The sequence below is a fragment of the Tauraco erythrolophus genome, chromosome 8 (assembly GCF_009769465.1).
Source record: "Tauraco erythrolophus isolate bTauEry1 chromosome 8, bTauEry1.pri, whole genome shotgun sequence".
Lineage (NCBI taxonomy): Eukaryota > Metazoa > Chordata > Aves > Musophagiformes > Musophagidae > Tauraco > Tauraco erythrolophus.
The window spans coordinates 44,450,867-44,475,470 of NC_141472.1; the positions used below are offsets into that span (position 1 = coordinate 44,450,867).

At 42.5% G+C, this 24,604-nt stretch overlaps 1 protein-coding gene across 2 annotated transcripts in view; it reads left to right on the forward strand.

Annotated features, from left to right (window-relative positions):
* GPD2 (glycerol-3-phosphate dehydrogenase 2) overlaps window positions 1-24,604 on the forward strand; it is a 56,823-nt gene that overhangs the window by 9,416 nt on the left and 22,803 nt on the right. For both annotated transcript variants that reach the window (XM_086615711.1, XM_086615712.1), the window contains exons 2-6: window positions 3,882-3,989; window positions 10,208-10,379; window positions 12,393-12,517; window positions 13,505-13,602; window positions 14,621-14,784. In XM_086615711.1, the coding sequence (XP_086471837.1) occupies window positions 3,888-3,989; window positions 10,208-10,379; window positions 12,393-12,517; window positions 13,505-13,602; window positions 14,621-14,784 (661 nt within the window). In that variant the 5' untranslated portion in view covers window positions 3,882-3,887. The remainder of the gene's footprint in view (window positions 1-3,881; window positions 3,990-10,207; window positions 10,380-12,392; window positions 12,518-13,504; window positions 13,603-14,620; window positions 14,785-24,604) is intronic.

Sequence of the window (24,604 nt, forward strand, 5' to 3'; positions counted from 1 at the left end):
CAAATTGGGGTTTTGGATGTTAGGAAGTATTTCTTCTCTGAAAGGGTTGTCAGCCACTGGAATAGGCTGCCCAGGGAGGTGGCTGAGTCCCCATCCCTGGATGCGTTTAAGAATAGGGTGGATGATCTACTTGAGGATATGGTTTAATGGGGATTAGGGATGGTTGGACTCGATGATCTCTAAGGTCTTTTCCAACCTAGAAATCTATGAATCTATGAAATTCTCTTAACTGGAAGGACTAGTGTTTGTTGTAGCTAATGAGTGAGAACTTCTGGTGTATGTAACAAGAAGTGCCAGCCAGCACACGTGAGTCTGGCAGCGGGTGGGGGGTTATGAAAGGTGTGTTGGCATGGCGGGTGCTGGTGCTGATGGGAAGCACGGAGGAGGTGGCACAGGGAGCTCCTGGAGCTGAAAGCAGAGACCTGGGGCTGTGCCCACTGTCTGCAGAGGCCGTTGGGAGAGGGAAGCGGAGATGGAGCTCTCTGAACACAAAGGGCCAGTGTAATATTAGTTATTACCTGATTTCCCAGCACTCACCCAGTACAGCTTTTATTCCGTGTGTGAGCATGTTCTGTTTAAGGGTGTTTTTAACAGAGAAGCTATCAGAAGAATAGATATTCCAAACTCCTGAAAACCAGGCTATCTGTGTAACCCCCAACTGTGGTGAGTGGTGAGTTTATTTTTCCTGATTACTTTCATAAGTGTGTTCAGCATTGTTGTACAAACAACTTTGAAATCTACGATGCAACTTTGGGGGAATTCATACAATGATTTTTCTAGTGTGATTCATAAGGAAACTTTAGATTTTGGTTGATGCAATAAGAGTTTTTTAACTCTCAACTGAAGACATAAAGGTCAAATAGCTACATTATTTCTTCAGTTTAAAAAACTTATTATTTTTTTAAAGTATTGATAAAATGCTTGTTCAAAAGGCCCAGTAGAACTTGCAGTCCTAAGATCATGATTTCCTCGTTTTAAAAACAAAAATAAATTACTTCTAAAGCTGTCTGGAAAACTGCATTTTTAAAGTACTGGTGTAGGCAATAATCACTGAGACTGTCAGTGGTTTGTGTACCTTGTGCTGCCCTCACTTTGTCCTACTCCATGAAAACGTAGTGGTTTAACTGTGGTTAAACCATGTACCTGTTCTTCAAAATAAAGTCTTGGAAAGCTTTGAGGGATTTGTGCTTCAGCCATTGCCCTTTCTTACTGAACTTGGTAAAACATTTGTTTTCCTGGAAGCCAGTATCTCCGCAGGTGCATAAGCTGGCTCGTTGGGAGATGCTAATTTGTTCTTTTTAAACTCCCTGGGATTCTAGAGCATTTTGTGTTCCCAGAACAGGCACTTGCAAGGGTTTTAGACTCTTCTTTGAAGAGACTCCTCTGCTGATGTGTAAGGTGTGTGAAACTACTTCAAGACTGCCGCCAGTTTGCAGTCTGAAAGAGGAGTTGTTATTCTAGTGACTTGAAGAACCTTACGGGAGAAGTGTGCAGTACACCGCGTGCTCGGATGGTGTGTACGTATTCACCAGCACCATATGCTCCACCTGGCTATAGACCTTATACGAACCGATGCTGATTGTCTCAGTGCTTTTATTTTACAGGAGATTATGAGTGTGGTGATGGCAGTTGCAGGTTTGCCAGCTGCACGTTTTAATTTGTCTGCAGTACTGGATTTCTTATGGCATTATGACTTTGTGAGTACCCGTAGGCGTTTTCAGGTATGTGGAAGTGAGATTACAAAACGTTGTCTTAGTAGATTTAAGGTGGTAGGGATTAACTGATGGTTAGTTCTCACTTTTCTAATTTGGGAGAGGGCTGATGAGCCTATAGGATGGGGTCTGAGGTGTAGGGGTGGCTGCCGCAACGTGCCAGCCTGGCGATCCGTGGCAGATTGCACCCTGGCACAGTGCACTCCATGTAGCTCCACACTGGTGGTGGCGGGGCTCCTTGCTGGTCCTGGCAACAAGGTCCCAGACCTCCTCAGAGTGCTGTAGCTTTGGAGGCCAGGCCTCCACAGAAGCTTTCCTTTGAGAAACTTCTCTTACTATAGTTTTGGGTTTTTTTGTCTGTTGCCTTTCCCTTTTATTCTTCCCTCTCATGGTATAAAGAAAAGAAGAAGTTGGTCTTTTTTGAGACCAAAGTGTGAAGGAAATGGAAAATGTGATGCTCTACATACATACCAAGGTAGATTGCTATGGTGAGAATCTTCAAGAGCATTCATGCTGCTTTTCAGAAAAACTTGTGGGAAGTGGCAAGTCTTGGCCTTCTAGACAATAATCCCTTGCATGTAATACACAGATCCAGCATCGTATGTCAAAGGTTTGCGTACAATAATTGCGTGTGGAATTTCCCCCGTACTGAGTGTGCTGCAAGCAAGCTGCACAGGGAAAGAAGTCGAGACCTATACTGTCTTAAAAATGAAGTTTTCTTGTTTGGCTTGTGTCTTAAACCTTTTGTGTATTTATTTAAGGAAAAAGAACAATTATGCTAGCTGGAAGAACTAATAGGAGAGAAAAAAGATGAAACACGTACAGACGTATAGTAACATAGAGTATTTCATGTTTAATTTATTTATAAGGCCGAAGAAATAACTCTTCAGTTGCAAGTAGTTTGCTGCAGATCTTGACAAGCAAGCTGGATGTTGCCAGAGGTAATGGTTTATAACCCAGCCTGGTGTGTTTGGTGTAGGATGGGCAGGCTGCCCTCTGGACCAGCAGGCGCGCGGTGCAGCGCCGTGCCGGAGTGGTGCCGCAGCAGGGCTGGCGTGTCGGCTGAGCGCCCGTGCCAGGCATTGGGTAGGGCTCCCGGGCTCCCCCTGCCCAGCCCTGGGACGGGCAGCCATGGGGGCTCCAGGCCCAGGGCCACTCCTGCCGCGTTGTAAGTCCGCTGGCGTTCCAGCGTTGGCACGGGGCTTTGCGCGTTGCCTGCTCTGCTTCAAGCCTTAATGGTGCTGAATCTCTTGTGTGGAGACTGCTGGGGGAATGTGGGGCTGGCACAAAGGTGCCTTCGTAACCGGAGGGCTTGGAGCGCTGACGGGAGCCCTTCAGACTGGATGCGTCGTGTTCTAATGCGACGCGAGCTGCCGCCGTCCTGGGAAGATGGATTAGGTTGTGCCTGCTTAAGATTCAGGTCAGTTCCATGCAAATTTCTCATTCAGTATCCGAACACTGGGTCTTTTAAGAGTTTGTCTGACCCACATAGGGCTCGCTTCAAACCCTCTGCAGCCAGACAATAAAGTCCTGCACTTATTTCCAGCCACCCAGTCTTGTCCACTGCCTCTGCTGCTGCCTCTCCCAAGGGACCTGCTTCCTGACCAGCAGTGCATCACTGTGCCCATCCTGGGTAGGAGAAGCTTTGCTGTTACACAAGGAGTACTGGGGTCACAGTTCCTGGCTGGAAAGCAGGATGGAGTTCTGTTAGGCAGTTGTGGCTGTAGAAATAGTTTGATGGGACGGGAGGGTAGCTAAAGGTGATCTTGTCAAGCAAATCAGCTGTTGTGTTGTGATGAGGATTTGGTGGCCATCTGGCTGGTGGCAGGGTGTTCTTGCTCTGCTTTTGCCACAGTGTTGTAAGTGCTTGTCGCATGTACCAGTACAGAAGAGTTCAAATGGGCAGTGTGTGTACATATACTTGTATATTGAAACACTCTCCTGTCGTTCAGCTTTCGCAGCAAATACCAGAGCGCTCTGGCTTGCCTCTGTCTAGACTTTGTTTAGGAATTATTAATACTGCAATGAAAATTGCTAATTAATGTATTGCTACCCAAAGCGTCAACTTGTCACAACATTGTCATTAGTTTCTACAAATGGTCTGTTCTGTGTAGCCTGGATTCTGACATGGTAAAGCCATCTATTAATTCTCATCTTCTCTCCTTACAGTAAAAAATGGCGTTTCAGAAGGCAGTGAAAGGAACTGCTCTCATTGGAGGAGGTGCCATAGCAACAGTTTTTGGCCTCTCTCAATTTGCTCAGTATAGAAACAAACACGTAAGTATTAATTATGATTTCTGATAAAATATGAAACTTAAAATCTGTTTGAGCGTATGTTAGGCTTATACGAATAGTTTTGTTTGGCACGGAATGCCAAGAGCCTCTCCGCTCGATTCGGTAGGTGTTAATCTGAAGGATGGCGTTAAACCATGTTTCACTATTGTAGGTATTTAACTGGTGGGGAAGTGAGATTCTCGTCAATCATTTTAAAAAGTGACCTTTGGGTACTACTAGGGATTTTACTTCATTGCAGGAGGAGTGGAAAGTACTGATTGAAGTATAAGCACTAAGAGTTTGGACAGTATTTTCCAAATTAGAAGCTTGAAGTGAAACCACTACCTCTGAAAAATCTCAGCTTCAAAACAGTCGTGTTGGCAGCTCTCGTTCAGCTCAGAAAGTTGAGAGCTGTTTTAGGATAGGATCCGTGCCAGAGAAGCCAATGGTGAGGCCTTGTTGTTCCTGGTGGGCATTGACCTCTACCTAGGTGGGCACAGCCACGGCACTGGTGTACTCCAGGCACACTTCAGTGCTGTCTTCCAGGTAACTAAAGCACACGGACAGAATAAATTCCCCGAGCAGCACAGGGTGGTGTTGGAGGCTTACTATTGATGCAAAGTAGTGGTAGCAGAAAGAGGTGCAGTAGATTCCGGTGCCAGTTTGTGGAATTGATCCTTGCTGTTGTAGGAAACAGATTTCATTGGCGTGGCTGCTCCTTGCAGTAGAGCCGGAGTCACCGCGCTCTTTGACTTGCTTCTTGATGCAGGAGCCAAGGAGAAAGCGGTAAAAGGAACGTGTGTCGTGGGCTGGTTTTAGGCAGAGCTGGTGTGGATCAACAACTGCTCTTTGTCTTAAAGCAAACAAATGCCTGTAATTTTAATGCAATTATGCTGTGCTTTAGAGTTTTAAAGTAACCGTGTCTGGGCTTTGTAGATGCGTATGAGCAACCTGGTGTAGTGGAGGGTGTCCCTGCCCATGGCAGGGGGGTTGGAACTGGATGATCTCTGAGGTCCCTTCCAACCCAAACCATTCTGTGGTTCTATGATAAGGGAACGTGTCTTCTGATCTTGTGTTAGATGTGGGTGTGAGGCTGGCACCTCGCACTTGGCCAACCATATTTGCAATCAGAGTTCCGTAAACTGGTTGAAGTAGGTGTAGTCAGAGCTCTGGCCTTATTTGCTTCGGTCTGGGTTTGGGAAAAGCTTAAGCCCAAGGAGCTACTTCCTCCTTCCTTTGGGATGGTGTCAGTCTGAGCAGCGAGGTGAGCAGGCGCTCGTTTTGCATTTCACCTTGGAAACGTAATCGGGCAGCTCTCTGTCCAGGCAGGCTGCTACTCCGTGAGCTGCTGTAGTTACCACATGTGTGCGGCAAGTTGCCCTTCAAAGTGGGCAAACTCAAAGTAGGAACAGAAGAAGTGGATCTTAATGGTCTAGTTGCAGGTGAAACAGTGGGTGATGGGAGGAGGTGGTCCTTGCTTAGCTCCATGAAGGTGTGTATTATATCTAAATAAATGATAATCTGAATCTTCTGGCTGTTTCTGTGAGGAGGAGGAGTAGTGGCTGAGGCATTGATAAAGCAAATGAGATGAGTCACTTCTGGGGAACCTAACTGGAAAGTGGATAAGCCAGGATCCTTATGGCTTCAGAAAAAACGTTGCAGAAAATAAAACCTAGCATTTAAAGTGAGCTTCCCATTGGGCTGCCTGTCTTGCACCTCGCTGATAATACTGCTTCTGACTCTCTCTGGAGTCTTTAACACAGGATTTACAATCTGGCTTCATTACTGCCAGAAATGGCAGCTTCAAATTTTAGGACTCTTAAATAAGAGAAGGAGTTGGAAGTGAAAAGGGATTTGGATAAATCACTTGTATGTGCGGTATTCCAGAATTCAGGGAGTTCCCATTTTTCTGGGAATGGATGGCCATTATGAATTTCCAGAGACAGACTAAAAACCAAAGTTTCACAGAAGGTGATTGTGGTGTCAAAATGAAATAATCACTTGTCCTCCAATTTCCAAACCTATTGTGTAGGATCAGCCTACAAAGGATCTGAAGATTTCCAGCATATGTGTAAGCAAATGGATCTGTCAAGTGAACAGAGTGTTGTTTTCATGTTGTACGAACTTGCACATTTCCCATGTGATGTCCCTTAAAGCCGCTGCCTTAAACACCTAATATAGGGCAGCAGGTGGAACGTAACTGGAGGGATTGACACAAAGGAGGACAGTCCGTTTGCCGTGTTGACATATCTAAGCTGTGGGCATGTCCCCCAGCCCAAGTGTCCTCTTTTTAATAATGCCTGCCAATCAAATGTATGCTAGGGCAGAGATCTTGTCTTCCTTTGCCAGGGAAGGATATTGCCCCAAGATGTGCACTAATTGGCTACACACTGTAGGAAATCTGTTGTTGTTTCAAGAACAGAATCCATCACGTAATAAGACAGAAATAAAATGCTCAGTTTTTTAGTTCATATTGCTTCGCTCGGTGACTGGATGTCTGTGCTGTGGCTGGCATCTGGAATTAGGGGCACCCAGTTATGGAATGAAGTCCTTGGCTGGCTGATAATCCCGAACATGCAGTCCAGTTGATCTGTCTTTGTTTTCCATGGTCACTCAGCTGGTGGTTGATGTTTCTGTGGAACTTGGCTGTCTCGAGTGATTCCAAGAGAGAAGCTGAGGGGTGGTAAAGTTCTGGCCCTTGAGAATGGGTGGGAGATGGTTTGGATTTGTTAGTGGAGCATACTAGTGAGTGGTTTGCCTACTGAAAGGGATGAGTATTGGTGGTTTCTGATGCTGAAATTTAAATTGTCCTTGCTGGGTTTGAGAGTCAAAGCCTGACTGCGAGGCGGATGGCACGGTTAGCACGGGTAGCCTTGTCCGTACGTGAACAGCTGGGAAGTGGTTACACCTCGGAAATAAAACACTCCATTGATTCAGATCTGTCCAGGTTTTCGAGATTTTTTTTGTCATGACTTATTTTTCTACACACACGGACATTTTGGAGCACGTTTCTGCAGCAGCAGTTGAGGCAATATAACCTGAGAATTTATATCTCTGTATGGCATGGGCAGGCATACAAGCAGTCCAGTAAATTGCCCTTATTGTGTGTTGGGTTTCTTGACAGCACACGGTTCCTGCTGAGCAAAGGGAGGATGGAACACGTGTTGACATGACAGAACTGTTGTTGAATTTAACTCATAGGCTGATAGATGAATATTGCACTTCTCTGTCTTTTAGAGTAACCCGATCACTGGGATATTTCCTGAATTAATCCACTGCGTTAGCTTAATGCTATGTGTAAGGAAATAAGAATAAGTAGGAATGACACTAATTCAAGCAAAACCTCTTTCAGTAAACACACAGGAGTGGTTCTTTCATATCGAATAACCATTACCCTTAAGGAAGCTGGTCAAGCCTTCTGCACAGCCTTGCTGACTGGTGAGAGCAAATGCATAAGTCTGACAAGGAGGCTTTTGGTTAGATTAAAAAGAAAAACCGTTTTCCAGAGAAAAGGAGACAGCTGGGAAACTCTTCACAGCAGGTAGTGCAGAGGTCTGAAGAAACTAGTCCCTCCTGAACTGTTTTCGGGTAAAGCAAAAGTGTGCATAGACTCTTAGATTTTTTTTTTCCAGTGCTACCAGTGTAAATGAATTTTATTTTAAGCAACTCGTGAATCCATGTATGCTACATTAACTACCAATCATGGGCTCCTGAAAAGAAGAATTGCATCTGAGATGACATTGGACCCCTCTGAGACACAAAATACACAGGCTATGTACATCATTGATTGATTTGGCCTCAAATATTCAGATACCCGAATGGCAGAAGTGATGCAGCCAGCCTTTGCTAGCTGTTTCACCAGTACTTTAACGCTAATGGTGACAGAGAAATGGGAAGACCAGACTCTCTTGCTTCCTGTAGATGTTGACCGAATTGCTGCCTTCTTGCTTTCTGTGCCTTTGAGTGCATTCAGCCAAGCGGACCAGTACGAGTTATGGTGTGGGTGTTTGGTGTGCCCAGTTTGGATTGGAGACTGCCGGTGATTCCCCCTCCTCCGTAATCATGAAGGGAAAAAGCCTTGCTTTGTTTGGGGCTCTAAGGGATTGCTGTCTGTTCCTAACCGATCCCACCAGGCAATCCTTCTCTCTCTTTGGGTGGAAGTACGTTGTTGGCCAGTAGGAATTGCTCATCGAGGTGAATCCAACGGAGCGTGATATGATGGTGCATCGGGGCCTGCTTTGAGGGTTTAATTACTTCCTTTTTTTAAAAAAAAAAAAGATGATGAATTTGACTTGGAAACCTACCTGGAGATTTGCATTAGCAAATTAACAAAAATTCTTGCTTATGGATTACTAGATCACTCTATAACTTCATGATTGAATTCAAACTGCCAAACTAAATTTCTTCTTGCTAAGAGTGTAATCAAAACCATTCAAGGAACTCTTGCCTGAGAAATTGTAGATATAAACAGCAATTGCTTATTTCAGTAAACATACTTGTTCACTGCCAAACTAATCACGTTATTGCAGATGGAATCCCTGTGTGCAGCTTTTCTTCACCCTCGCATTTAATTGACAGCAAGATGAATCGTATCTACATCAATTCCTAGAGCGCTAATCACTTCCCTTATATTCCAGTGCTAATCTCTGTGCTCTCGCTACACCGGTGGCTATCTGCTTGGGACTGCTCTGGGTTTCACTGTGAGCCATTCCTTGTACATAATGTACAATTGGTCCTTCTGTCCTAGCCTGGGTACTGTAGGTGTTTATTTTCCCGTACGTGTTTCAAATTGGTAGCGGTTAAAACAGTTCCTTTGGAAGTGCTGGGTACTAATTGGAGCACTCCTCTCAATCAAACAAACTTCAGAGCACCAAAATCTCTTTGTTTCTGAACAGAGCTGGCTCAAGGGATGCTCTCAAGGTTGTGGGGGTCTGCTGCCAAGCTGGGGTGTCCTGCCCGTGTTCTGGCTGGGTGGCTGGTGCCTCGACTACCCATCCTATTGTAAATGCAGGTGCTTTGTCTGCCAGGTGTGCTTAGGTACAGGTGATGGCTGTGGAAAACATGGGTCCTTCAGGTCTTAAAATACAGTGGTGAGAAAAATTGATTGTCTAGTTTTGTGCAGAATGAGGAACACTGGTGAACGAGGAATACTTGTTCCAGCTCTTTGCCTCCCAAGAAGCAAAGCTGGAGCTGAAAGCAAAGAGAAGGCAAGTGTGGGTTTTGTGGTCTTGCACCCTGTTTAGCTGAACAACCCTGATATCTGCCTGCAGCCCGTCGTATGCACAATTAGTGTGAAGAACAGTAACACACAGTGATGGCTCTCATGAACATTATTATTATGAAATGTGTGACCAGTAGTAGGGTTTGGGGTTTCCTGCAACTGCAAAGATTTTCAGAATTCACTTTAAGTTAATGATACCTGAAGAGAGCCTTCAGAAGCTGGTTAAAACCTTAAAATGTAAACCCTGGTCCATATTAGCTGACTGAGCAAGCTCGTCAGCCTGTCTCACCATGGTCACTGAATGGAGACCAGCAGGGGCTGGTGGAGTATCAGGCAGAGTACTGGAGAGATTCTCAAAGCCATCCTGGTAAAATCTGAACTTGTCTGGGAACTCCACATCAATAAGTTTTGTCACTTTACAGAAAAGTTGAATTTTAGCATGCTGTAGGGTATAAATTGCTTTGCTTGTACGATTTTGAAAAAGAATATGGAAATAGTAGTTCTTTGGTGTTTTATTTGACAGTAAACTGCCTTGTCTCATGAACCTGATCAAATTTGACCTTAGATTAATGCCACTGTACAAGTAATTAATGTTAAAATATAAAATGTACATTTGTCTTTAAATCCTTTGCTTTGGTGGATTTTTTTTTTTGGTAGAGAGTTGAGAGCCTAACCATGTGTCCTGAGCCTCCTGTGACATTAGACAAAGCAGAAGACTCTTCCTAGAAATAATTAATATAGGTAGTAGCACTTGAGTACAGCATTATATTGAAGTAGGCAAGATGAAGTAAATGTGTGCTAACCCTTTATGGTTTTAGTCCTGTCTCTTGCTCCGTAATGTTTTCATACAATATTGTTATTGAATACAGGTAAAGTGACTGGCAATATTTGCGTTTACCTTTATGGTTATAGAAAATACTGTGATTTGGTTGTGTATGTGTACACACACGTGTGTATACAATAAATACAGATGCTCATATGTTGCTTTTAATCTTCGTAGGGTACCTTTGTGCATGCTCAAGCCGCAGAAGCCGTGACTGTCCCAGTAAAGAACCATTTCCCTACAAGAGAACAACAGATTTTGGCGCTGCAAACCACGGATGAATTTGATGTCCTTGTTATAGGCGGAGGAGCAACAGGATGTGGCTGTGCTTTAGATGCAGTCACGAGAGGTAAGGCTTGAAAATTTAATTGCATTCTTACTCTTGGATTACATGGCTTATAATAAATTTATCAGATTGGCTTTTCAAAAGTACTTGAAGTCAGAGAGGGTGTACTCTGCATGCCTGGTTATAAAACTTCCTGTTCTCAGCAGCTAAAACAAACTTGAAGAAAAAATGTCATTGCATTTTGTTGTTTCAGCAGAGTCTTTATTGCCTAGGTGCTTGCATGCAGTTGCCTGCCTTAGTTTCTGTGTTTGTAGACCTTATCTTGGTTTTGGAACTAAAATGGAAAAAAAATACAGTGTAAAACACAGCAGATAGCCATAGATTTCTTTAGGTTCCTTAACCTGTAGATATACCTCGGAAATAAGAGGGAAAACCTGACTCCAGGAGTGTTTTGTAGCTTGATTTGGAAAATATTTATCCAGAAGGTGTGATAATTTTGAAATGGATCAAGCAGTAAGGTCTGCACCATTGGTGGATACATACAGATTTAAATCTGATTATTAATTTTTTTCTTATGTTTATAAAGATAACTTGGGATCTTTTCACTTCTGCCTCTGCTATATTGTGGTAGAAAATGCAGTTGTAAAGCATACAGAAGTTGTTATAGGTAATCTATATTTATCCTCTTACTAAATATTCTGATTATATCAGTAGGTATCTGAAGTGTGAAATATTCCTAGGCATTTGGTTAATGAATTGTGTATTGTTATTGTTCATTCATGGAACTTGCTCTTTTATTATGTTTGCTTCGCTTAACAACAAATTTTGCTTTTCATGTGTTTGATATATCTTCACCAAATTATTTCTGATTGTATCCATTAATCTTCAGTCACATTTGACAAAAATAAATTACTCTGATCTTTGCAAGTTACCAGTAATAATTAGATTATTTTTTTATGGACATAAAAGTTTTGGGAGGCCGATAGATGTGACAATGTATGTTCACCAACCAACACCATGAAGCACCCCTCAAAGAGGGCGGAGGAAAGACCCAAGGGATAACTTGTGATGCAGACGGTGCTCTTCTCCTTGGGTTTGCATCGTCATCCTGTTGCTGTTGGGTTTGTTAGCAATGTCACTGAATTTAATTCACTTTTTGCCTTGCCTGCCTGACTTTAAAATTATGCCAGTGATGGAGGGGGTCTGTTACGCTAACTTCTGTAACACAGACTGTGAAAGATTGCCATGTACTTGTCCTGTGGTGCTGATGGGTATGTAGTGACAGGACACAGGGCAATGGCTTTACACTGAAAGAGGGGAGATTTAGATTAGATCTAAGAAAGAAATTCTTCCCTCTGGGGGTGGTGAGGCACTGGAGCAGGAATTGCCCAGAGAAGCTGTGGCTGCCCCATCCCTGGAAGTGTTCAAGGCCAGGTTGGATGGGGCTTTGAGCAACCTGGTGTAGTGGAGGGTGTCCCTGCCCATGGCAGGGGGGTTGGAACTGGATGGTCTTTGAGGTCCCTTCCAACCCAAACCATTCTATGATTCCAATATCTCATAGCTAACGTTTTGTGTCTGTGTGTCATGCTGTGGGCTCTCCCTGGGTGGTGGGCATGCCCATGGCTGGCTCTCCTCTGGCTTTGGGCACCTCGTAAGCAGACCGAGAGGCCAGTTGTCCACCTCTGGTGTGCTGGTTAAACTGTTACTGTGATAGGTTTAGAGCTCTCTGCTGTGAAGAGTTAAAAGTATTCATGAAAATATTCTGTTCCTGCCATGAATATGAACTATAATTTGCTTGAGGGAGCATGGCCCCTATAATGTGCTGTAATGCCTTTCTATTGTGAAATATCCAGGTTTTAATGTGCTTCTGTTTAAGTTCTGTTTTGACTTTTCCCTTAGGAAGGAGGCTAAAATTTTTCATTACAATATAGACAGTGCACTACACTTTGAATACAAATTTATCCATGTACAGAGTAATTTTTCTTGTGATTGTCTCTACCCTAGAGAAGTGTCTTTAATGAATTACATACAAATTGTGTAATTTAAGAAGTTAATTTGGTTTTTCTGGTAACACAGGACTAAAAACAGCCCTTCTAGAAAGAGATGATTTCTCATCAGGGACCAGCAGCAGGAGTACTAAATTGATCCACGGTGGAGTGAGATATCTTCAGAAGGCCATCATGAAGTTGGATTTTGAGCAGGTAATTGTTTATGCTGGTTGTTAAGCAAAAATTGCTAGTAGACGCTTCCCCTATCCCAATTATATCCCAGTCTCCTTTTTATTTTTTCAGTACTTGACTGTTGTATTCCACAGCCACTGTGCATAGAAAGTGTCTCCTCCAGTTGAGCTTTCCAGATGAGGGAAATCAGTGCTGCTGCCTTTTGCTCAGTTCTTCTGTGGGCAATCTAATTGCCATACCTTGAAGAGCATGTATATTTTGGGGAAGGCAGGCAGAGACAGGGCTGACTTCAGGATAAAAAGAGCTTCCTACCTATCGTGATCAGAATTTGAGGGAGTGAGCGGTTGTCCTGTTTATTCTGGAATAGGGAAAGAAAATGTGGTAAATGAGTGATTATATATAAATGCTTTTATGTATTCTTGTGTTGGTGGAAGCGTGATATTCTTATTTGGAGAAATCGATTTGTCTCCTCATTGAAACCTCTCTAACTTAAAAAAATATGTTTTACTGGTTAGAATACTGCTACAGAAACAGTGACTTCTCAGGGAAAAACATATAAAACATGCAGTTACTCAGCTGTAGAAATCAACCTGATTTGCCAAAGAACAACTTCATATTGATTCATATTGATTGATTTGGAGAAGAACACTTCTGCATTTGCAGCTCGGAGTTAGTGTGGGGTTTAATTGTGGGAATCAGCACAGAAGCTATGCGGTGGGATGCGTTCCAGCCCTCCTGAAGTGCCTCCTGCCCGCAGTTGGCTTATTACACTTTACGTTCAAATGAAAAATTATTCAAATGACCTGACAAAACATCAACGTGAAACTTAATTTTCTTGGGAAACATTTTCCTCAACTTCTGAATTTTTCAGCAAATCTCAGTGTATTTCTGAAAGAACAGTAAAAATTATGCAAGATGTTTTCTTTGATAAACAGTTTCTTACTAACAGCTGCACATGGAGACAAAATAGAGTAACATGAGATTCACGTGTACTCTTGTATTTTTCAGTACAAGATGGTGAAAGAAGCACTTGAGGAGCGTGCAAATCTGCTTGAAATTGCTCCTCACCTATCAGCTCCTTTGCCAATAATGCTGCCCGTTTACAAGTAAGCTCTGCTGTAACACTGCTTCTCTGACATTGCTTTTGACAAGCAAGCTATTTCCCTGGAGAAGTTTCCAGGTGCCTCTTTCCAAGCATGTCTTTAAACCTGCCACAAGCTGTGTCCTCCAGGAGGTGAGATGTTGCCGTATTGTAGAAGCATGAAATTCTCTCATGGCACCAAGCACTAGCACTGCTGTCTAGGAGCACGTCTTGGACTTCAGCTGTTCTACCACCCCAGTGAGGGGGAGGAGGGGAGTTTGCAGCTGGAATGAACTCTTGTTCCCAGGATGTTACTTGCCGTTCTCTCCAGTACATCCTTGTCTTCAACACGTGCTACCATAGCATTCTTAGTCCATACAACCACCAGTGTTTGGTGCACTTGCCTTCCACAGCACATGACAGTTTGGTTTTGAGAGAACAGTTTTCTTGTATGAGAGAGAGACTTCAAGTGATTTGGGTTAGGTTTTTAGATCTATAAGAACTGTTACTCCCTGTAACAGGCTGCTTAGAGCAGTGAGATTTTGCTGAATGATCTTAATGTGTGGCTTTATTCCTGCCTTAGTAGAAGGAGCTTCTAATAGCTGGAGCTTAGGTAGATCAGTGGTCAGCTGCGTTTATCTGGTCCTGTTTGTGCAGAAGACGTTAGTCAAGCTGTGCATTTGAGGAACCCTTTCAGCTTGCACGTACAGCCTGGTTCTTCCCTCAACACAGCTTGAATACCTCACCTTACTCTAAAGTACAAAAAGCCAGTTTGTGATTCTAATTCTTGAATAAATAAAGCCTTGAATCTGCTTGACTAACTGCAGCGAGTAGATCAGTGGAAAATGATAGTGAGCAATACAAAAGTTCTTGCATGTTTACATTGTATTGTGATACCATCGATTTGTATGATGGCACAAAGTAAGACTGGTATGATACAACCCATTGTGTTACTTAACATGTTCTATGCTACAATAACAGTGTCTGCATGTGCTTTTAAATCTTCTTAATTTCATTTCATGGGGAATCTTTTTTCCCTGCAGGTGGTGGCAGTTGCCGTACTACTGGTTTGGAATAAAACTATATGACCTCGTGGCTGGAAGTCAATGTCTGAAAAGTAGTTATGTCCTTAGCAAAGCAAGAGCCTTGGAGCTCTTTCCCATGCTACGCAAAGATGAGCTTGTCGGAGCTATTGTCTACTACGACGGTACGTTGCCTTTCTGTGCCTTGGGTATTACCTTGTGCTGTGCTTTGGGCAGGGGGAGGTGGAACACAAGTGTGCAGCTGTAGGTCACGTACATTGATTTTTCCAAAGGAAAAAAACAACACCTTGAAGGATTCAATTTGCATCTGAAGCATTAATTTGGTAGATAAATTATGTTTTTTCACGACAGTAAGTTACTGGATGCAGGAGAGAGTATATTAGTCTTCCTGGCTAGTAGGTATAGTATATGTGAAAGCATAGCGGTGCTCTGGTGGTTCCCTACAACTTTCCAGCTGTGCATGATTTTCCTATGTGCTTCTCAGACCGAGTGCAACCTCTGAGGTATTGTAAGTCAAGGAAGTGTGATCATTTAGTAATGTTAAATGCTTTACTGTAGCACTTCCACTGTGCAAATAACCTCAGACCTGTCTAGGTGACCTGGCTGCTGGTTGTGGCTCTGGCACTGGGTGGGATGAGGCCTGGGTCAGTTACTTTCTGTATCACCAATAAAATAGGTTGTTCTGCAAAGACAGTTCATTGTAATTACAATCAGATACTAGAGATTGCTATAAGAGGTGAACGGTTTCTGTTAAAACCCCTTTAAATAAAGGGTTATAAATTCATGAGAGGAAAAATGCCTCCAGCTCAAGTTATTTAATCTATTGTATCATCCAGTTTTAGGTGTGTTTGTGTATAATGCTTACACAAAATCAGTACCTGAGTGGGAGAAAATAAAGACGCTTTCTGCAAGTCTTCTGATGTGCCTTCAAAATAGAATGATGATTTAATAGAACTCATTGCAGTTGTCTAGAAATAGCAGTTTTCCTGTTCAGAAGTATTCGCATTTGGAAGGAGCATCACTCTTGTTTTGTAATGTAAGAATGGAGGAACCTTTTTGCCTTGTTCTGTGGAATAAGCCTAGTAGTAAGTCCCTAGCATAGCTGTATAGCAACAGGGGCTGCCGTGGGTCTTCCAAGCAAATGATTTCTTAACTCTGTCCCTTCATTCTCTACAGATGCACAAGACAATCTGAAACAAAATTGGTGAGGTTTAGTTGGCTTACTTGACAAATTACTACTTAGAAAAAAACTTTGCTTGTCCAGAATATTGGAGTTTGTGTTGATGTACAGGTGTCTTGAGCTTTATCCAAACTGCTGTGTATCAGTATTTTATAACATCATGCAAGTTACATCCCAAACTGTCAGAACTTCAGTATTTGAAAAATACTGAACTTCTACAAATTCTAAATGCTGGAAAGTTCACTGCTTAAGCTGGAGTGCTAGGGTAGACTGTCATAACTGCGTTCTTGATGCACTTGGCTATGTTGGCATAAACAGAAGATGAAATATTTTTGTTTCTTTGCATCAGACTTCTACACTGTTTCACAATGTGTTTTTAGTTTGATTGGTATTTCCCTCTTCTAGTCCTCTTCCACTTCCCTTTAAAGACAAAGTTTTGGTAAAACTTTCTGGATGATGGAGCTGCTGGGTAGTATCAAAATGTCAGATGTGTTCAGGGTAGGGCAAAAATCCATAATTCCTTGTAGGCGTGGAGGAGCCCTCCAAAGAATACGTAGCTTAAATACTGATTTACTTCAGTAGTGGTAGAGTTCTAGTTGGTTTTTACCTGAAGATGTAGCTTCTGACCTTTTGGCAGCCAGAATGGTCTTCACAGAAAATTGATTATAAAGGCAGTTCTCCCTTTTTAGAGCTGCATTTACACTGTTCATCGGCTTGTCAATTGGGGCTTTTATACTGGGAAGGGAGGGACTCTCGAAATACACTGGACTTGGATAGTATTTATGAGGCTTCTGGCAAAAGCACATGTTGGTACCTGCAAGTTGTCTCATACAGAGCCCAGAATGAAAAAAAAAAAAAATTTTAATATATATATGTGCGAGAATATGTATGTTTTGGTTCTTATTTGGGAGTAAGGTGAGATTTAAAGGATGGACTTGATTTTTCACCTATCTCTGATGGAGACTGCATCTTCTGTCTCTTATTTTCAAGGTCTAGAGGAATTAAGAGGTTATTTTAGAAGCAAAATTTGTTAAGGGATTATGTGGTATTTTTTTGTGTACTGTAGCAGGAGCTGCTGTAAATAGCATTTGTAGAAGTAATTCAGATTTATTTTTTCATTGCTATAAGCTATCCCTTAGACTGTTTTAAGGGATCCCAGGAGCATGCAAGAACGAAGTGGTTCTCTTAACTGTGATTGCACTTCTCATAAGAGCACTAGTAACTTGAAATCTATTTATAATCTATTGGAGTTTTTTTCTGGTTAAATAGATAGTTTGGATGTATCGTAGCTGTTTAGTACTCCAGCATTCTAAAGAGATGCATTTGCAAGATAGCCTTAAAATTAGTCTTCGAGTTTCTTGGACGAGTACTTGTTGTAAGCAGTGTTGCCATAAATGAAAATTCAGCACCGAGATACCATGTGGTCTTTTAGTGGGAAACATCTGTGCAGAACTCTGGGAATGACTGAGAGCTGTCTCTGATGGTTTCCTTGCCTTCCCAAGCAACAGGAAACAAACCCACGCTCTGCGTATTGGAAACAAAGCAGTGTCAAATAGAAAAAAAAGGGAATGTAAAAATATTGACAAGCAGCTTAATGGAGAAAGGGGATTGTGTAATCACTCTGTTCAAACAAGTTTTATAAATCAGGTGGCTGGCAGAGACTGGAAACAGCTCTCCTTCAGAGGACGGCTGTGATGCCAGCAGGGCTCTCGGAGGCTAATTTGGGGAGAGATCTCAAAAAGAGACTTGAGGTTTTGCTGCCAGTGAAACTACTTGTTCTTGCCAGTTAGTATATCTGGCCTTATTTTGCTTTACTTGTAAGACTACAACTTAGTTATCCCACGTTTCTGTGCAGAATTTAAAGAAATGATGCTTTGCTGTGGAAATAAAAAAAAGTCTCAAACCTCAGTTTCCTAGAAGAATGCAGTGGTTCTGAAGGACTAAAGTATCAAATTTGTGACATCATAATATACATTTGGATGCTTTGAGGCTGCACCTAGTCCAGCCTAAAAACTTTCCAACTGCAACATTAAATTGATTCTGAAGATGCCACATTCCAGAACTGAATTTTGTCTGCAGTGGCTCCTGTAGGTCAGCCTGTGCCCCGTGGTGTAGATGGGCTCATGCCGTGTTGTAACACATTAATTATTGTATCGTGATCAATTAACCTGCTTTCTGTCCATGGTAAATTTCTTTTAAGTCAATGTTTCAGCAAGCTTGCTTTAGATCTTGTGAATTATTAAACTTGAATTTTACTGATATACTTTTGTGCCCTAAATCCAGAGGAATGGAGGACAAAAGGAAAAGGGACTTGAACTTTAAGTAGGGAAGAGGATGATAAGATTGAATTAAACTCCTTTTAGTTCTTTCAGAAGGATTAGTCATAAAATAGAGCATTAAATAATGGTGAAAATAAGACATATATATATTTATATATAAAGTAGGTCATATCTTTATCTTCTCTGTCCATCCCTTCTCTGTCTTCCCTAAATAACAAATAAATAACTTGGACTCTTAAGAATGGCGTGTCTTCACTGAATCTATATGTGCAGTGAAATGTAGTTTTATCCTGTTTTGTTGCTTTTCCCCGTTCCTGTCTCCATCATGCTTCCTTTGTATCTGTCGTCGTTAATAGCACCTATTAGCTGCACGTTGCTCTTTGGTGTGTTGATCACCACCACCAAAGGGAAGAATTGGAGACCTTCATTATGTCAGTTACTTTTTTTAATTTGATAAAACCACCTGTCTGTTATGACTTATTGGTGCCGATGCTCTTTTCCAAAGGAAAGATTGGGAATGCTCTTCGTTTTGTTTTGTAATTGTTGATCAGACCAGTGGCATGTCAGATAATCCATTATTCATGAATCTGTTGTGTTCTGAAATGTTGCTGTGGTCTTCTTAATTACATTTTTTAAATTGTTTATAGAGGCAAAAAGAAAATGGTACATTATAAATGTTGGAAGTACCAGCAAGAGCAAATCACAGACTTTACCAGAGGCTATTCTTGCTCTGTCTCAGCATCAGGAAACTAAAGCATATGTTGGATGTTAGCCTGGGTGTACACAATGTGTCCTATTTATTCAAGGTTTTCTTTGAAGCCACAACTTACAAGTTTGTTTCTTAGGGGTACATGTCAGACTTCATTTAGCATTTGTTGGTATTAGGATACTCCTGAATAGCAAAAAGGCAACATTTTGGGGGAAGAACGTGGCTGCTATCTGAGCAGTGATCTGTCAGTTCCACTTATGTAGCTCAAGGAAAACCAGAGAAGAGGCACTATGGAGAAGCTAGGCTGAGATCTCAAGATCATAGGCAGAATTATTTTAAAGCACTTTAAATGGAAGAATTAATCTCCATTTAAATTCTACATAGTTTGTTATATTAAGAACTAGGAAAACCATTAAAGCAGAGATCCAACTGGCCAGAATATTTCAATTTGAAGTGCTTAGAAATTCTAAGTGGCACAATTCTTTTTTTAAGATGCATTATTTTTCTGTCTCTAGGTGCTTGCAGACTCTTTCGTTAGCATATTTTTGCCTTGCAAGATGAGCCTTTAGGTGTGTAAGGAAAATTTTGTGTTCTGGAATCAGTCATGAATTTGAGATTATTTTTTTTTTTTAGGGCTTTGTTGACCCTGCTCTTTGAATTTACTGCTATTTTATGAAAGCAGGAATTAACGTGTACTACTTCTGTGACTGTTTTGCCACATCAAGGTATTTGATTGTTTAATGTCTTGTTCTATAAATTTCCAGTATACTTGCTGCAAAATAACTAATTTTTTTCTTTTTTTTTTGCATTCTCAGTATTTTTGTAGATATTCTCTCCTGAAATATTTAATATGGAGGTTATTTAAAGGTAGAAAAAGAAGCTTTGGCAGAGGATTTAGCTTTCCTTGTTTACAGCAAACCCCCTGAGAAATCCTTCCCAGGCACACGTGCACACACACAGACACACACACGCACAAAAATCAATGCAAAAGAGTAGGGCATTCATTAAGCTGTCAAAAATGGAATAAATGCGTTTTTTTTATTTAGGCTCTTGTAGCTATTTTTCCTAGTGTTCGAGTGTGTCCTGAATTATGAAATGTTACGGCTTTATAATTCATATTTGACAAATTAATATTTTGAGAATGTTGAGCTGTAATAGGGGTATTACCCTATTACAGATGCGGACAACTGTATGACTTTTTTTTTTTTTTCCTTCCCTGGATATAAAAACTCTTTGACAGATTGTCAGTAAAAAGACTTTCTACAGGTGAAATACATGGCTGACCATATTTCTTGGTATTTCAAATTTGAAGCCGGATGAACGAAAGAAGCCTTGCAGGCACACTAACTGTAGGTATAACCTGGGAAATACTGTGCCTATTCTCCATATCCCGTTGCTTTCAAATACATTTTGTCCCATTTTCTATGTAATTGGGAAATCCTGGAGAAAACCAGCAGCCTGCTACCAGGGGGCTCGTGACGGTGATACTGGCTGCCTCTAGTGGGACGCGTGTGAAATGAAATGCCGGGCTGCGGCTGAACCGGTAGAAGCCATCCATAGTATTTTTCCTTGCTGGTGCGAGCATGAACACGAGTGGGGAAGATGGAGGGAACACGATCCGTTATAAACGGTGCTTCCTGATAAGATCCATCAGGTTCCTGCTCGTGCGCGGTGGCCGGAGTCGCGCCGCGCTTTCTCCGTCAGAGCTCCCTTATCGTTTTCAAAAGGGATAAAATCAACAGCCCAACACGGCTCCCGTCTTTAACCCAGTTTTGCCTCTGTCAAAGGGTGCAGCCGCACGGGTGGCCCCGCAGCGGCGGCCGCTTGCCCCGGACAAAAGGGCCGGAGCATCCGCAGCGCTCCGCTCCCTCCGGCTGCAGGCATCCAACCCCCCCCGAAAGCGCGCGGAGCGGACCCGCGGCTCCCGCTGTACCTGTAACGATTTAATTGTGTGAGTCAGCCCAGCCGAGCATCCCCGGCTCATGACTGGGAGACATGAAATTCATTGTCATTATTGTCCCTGTCGTTTTGGATCATTATATCCTGCCGCAGAATTTTCCTCACTCCAGTGCTTTCCTCCCTCCAGGACGCGGGGATTATGGCTGAGGTTGGGGTGGGGGCAGGACTGCGAACTACATTTACCTCAGGGGAGCCACAGATTAAATTGGCTTTGCTCTCTGACTTGCTGGATCCGTCTGTTTGTACGCTGTGGGTTTAAGGTTGGAAATGATGAATATTCTAGTGAATTCCGGGCCTCTCTTTTTCTTTTTTTTTTAACGCTCGTATAAGCAAAGGATGGGGTTTGTGTCCCTTAAGAAGTGAACGGGGAATAATTCTTCAGATCGTGTTACCTAAAAGATTTAAGGTTATTCCTGAGCAAAACGACGTTATTTGCACGTTGTGCCACAAACATCTGAGCGTTCCCCAGCGTGTCGTGGCTTTTAGAGGGAAGGCTCCATCGAAGCATGTAACTCTGCTGTAATTTATATATCTGTGTTTTATGCGAACTTAATCGTCGGTCATTAGTTGATACGTACACTGTTCCGTATTGTAGGTATGATTATACGTATGTTGAGGGGAAGAAGGATTCTGGGATGCCTATACATCTTGCTGCTCCTTCCCCTGTGTCTCGGTGTATGGGGCTGGAGCAGCCCTGATCCTCGGGAAGGGCTGGGTAGGCGCACGGTGCTCACCTTCCTCGCTGCGCTCCTCCTCTCCCATCAGCACAGCTCACCTCGCCCAGCACCTCCTGGCCCGTTTCTGTGTCCATGCATGCACTGAGTTTCTCTGGGTTCAGGGGAGAATTAGCAGTTAAAATGCTGCTTCTTGACTTCTCCATCGGATGGAGTGGATCCCTCCATCCACATCCCTGTCCCTGGGAGCAGTGCTGTCCCTCTCCAGCCCTTACACGGCAGCCTGTCCTTCCTGGGACTTCTCGTTTGCCAGCAGGTCCTTCCAGCCCTGCCCAGTCTCCGCTGGGTCGCACCGTGGAGGTCAGCATCCCACCTGCTGAAGACAGCAAATCCATCGCTGCCGCGTTTAGGCTTAAAAAGTGCTACCGCGGCGCGCAAAGCCAAGTTTGCCCCGAATTTACGCTGTTGGCGGGAGCGTTGGGAGCACCAGTCAGCTCTCGTGCCAGGCGGGCCTGCCGTGAGCTGTACTGACATCACCACGTCTCGCCCTGGCGCCGTGACGATTGGCGGTGGTGACATTTTAGCGCAGTTTCCACAAACTGACAGTGACAATGTTTAGTTTCATTTTAACACCGCGCTTTTGCTTCCTCTGACATTGCAGTGTGATCGTAGTGACAAGTTGAAGGCTGATACAAAAGAAGTGGGGAAACAACAGGATTATGAGGCAGTAGCACAGAACAGTAATTCCAAGTTTTGTCTCGCTTGGTGTGCCTGGATATTGTGGCTTGTTTTTGTACTTTGGTATCTTAGTTTCAATACAAGTTTTAGCTTCTCTACTGTAACTTGGCAGTAGACTTGGTTAGACAGATATTCTCAGGGTATTGTGATTTTTCTTTTTTTTTTGGTAAAAAAAATGCTTTTTTGGGCTTCTTGTCTCTTGCTTATGTTATACAGAGTTATAAAAGAATAGAAGTTGGAATGTATTGTACTTTGATTTCCTAATCTTCATTGTAATCTTGTTTGGTTTTATCCATACATGCAATTTGTTTGGTCACAGGTTCCTCCATTCCTCTAATCTTTCTTTATGAAAATAATACCGAATTAGGATTAAGTTCCCCAAGCTTGTCCTGTAAAACAGTGGTTACGTTGCACCTTGGGTGGTCTCTGCAGCACGCTCTCCAGCTGTGTGTGCTAAGGTTTGGTAAATGCAGCTGTTATTGGTCAGTGGGCATTAGCCCTTCCAGACCCTTGAGAGGCAGAACCCAAAAGTCAGATGCTGATGATCATCTCCTCGCCTCTATCGCTCACAGGAGTAGGGACATCTATGTCTTGTTGTCTAAGCTGGTGCCAAATGGAGGAAGCAAGAACTTAGTTAAAATGACCACTGTTGGGTTATTTAAACTTGATGTGTCAATTCTGAGTTTGAATGCGTTAGAAAAAATTTACCTGAGACACAGCCCAACTCAAGGCTTCCCTTTCCATTAAAGCCCCTACAGAGTGAGGGCTGAAAATACCTACATCTTGGGGCAGATCTTGAAGAACTACGGTAACATGGAGCGTGTGGCTTTTTCCGGCGCAAAGTGCGTATTTAGATGCGTATCAGTCCTTCCTGCCTGGTTGGGCCGTGTTTCAGCAGCACAGATACCGGAGTGGAAAGCAGAATTCCAATTATACAGGATTTGTGTGCGAAGTATTAGCAGTCTGGGTGATATTGCTGTGTTGCTATACGTGGGTGTGATGGAGCTGATTTAACTGAGTCAGAGCGCTTTTCCCTCTGAAGCAGGCCAAGAACAAATGCGTGCGTGCTACGTATCCTAGAAAGTCTGTTAGTTTTCAGCGAATTTTTGACTTGGCTTAAGTTTCATGTGATTCAGAGAGCAAGAAATAGTTGGGGTCTGAGGGCATTTTTAATGACTTGTGACTCACGAGTCAAATTTGATGTTTACCTCTGAACTTATTGTGCTTATGTTTGGGGAAAAGAACCTGCAGAGTTCTTTCTCGAAGAAGTCTGTAACAATTTTGAGTCACTCCAGCTGATTCATAATGCCTAAACTTGGATATAACTGATTTCAGTATGTACAACAGATGTTGAGTTTCTCTTTTAATGCTTGTAATAAAACTGTTCATGCAATTAAGCACTTATTTAAAAATCAGAGGATGCCAGCAGTCCTGGTAACTTAGTGATGTATAATTAGCGCTCGTCAGCCTTAAATTTGGCTAAGGTTTTGGTAAGGCTTGTATATACACAGCAAGAAAACTTTCATGCACATGAAATAAATTACTTTGTTTCATGTATTGCTTTTCTTTACTATGTGCATTCAATTATCTGGTGCAAGGCTGCTGTAAGATATAACACATAGGTACAGAGAGATACCTCTAAAAGTTAGTTCAGAAGTTCGGTGCTTTTGGGCAGAATGGATGTCATGATTGTGGTGATCCCGTAATATTGATGCTGAGTGATAAGTTTTTGGGTGTGTTCCAAATCCAAGGGACTGCGTCGTGAGTTGCAGTTATTCTAGTTAAATAAGTGGAGCTCGCTGGTATCAGTAAAGGACTAACAAACAAGCAGGAGACTAATTTGCAAGTATTTGTTTGCCTTTATCCCCTCAGCTTTTTAAAAGAAAACAAAAAAACCCCTGCTTGTGTGGCTGCATTATGTAGGGATATAAAACTGTGACCATACTGTGAGCCTAGTTGTCTTTTTCAAATATTTCTTTTAACGTATTTTTTCCTTTCAGAAGAAGCCTGATAGGTGATTCTGTGGAAAGATTTGCCCTCTGGAGAAAGTTCATTAAGACTGTCATATAGCTTCTTGCATGGCTAATTTCCAACTCTCCATTAAACTTGACCTCCACAGCAATAACTAGATATGCCTAATCAGAAAAGACTGTAAATTGAGAAAAGGTGAGGAGGTTTCCATGTCTGTTGCAGAGACCAGCCTGTTCTTTAAAGCAAGAAGTTTGCAAAACCAGGCGTTACAGCTAGGCTGTTGCAGCATGAGCCAAAGTGTATTGGGGCAACTGCTGCAACGCTTGTGTGCATCGTTAGGTGACTAATTGTCATGCAGCAGCTATACTCACTAACCAAGTGTTAGTTCGTAGCATAAAAAGGTTAACATGAACAAAAGTTACCCTCTGAAATTCAAAAGGGCTTTGACTTCTTAAAACTGGCTACTGTGTGCTA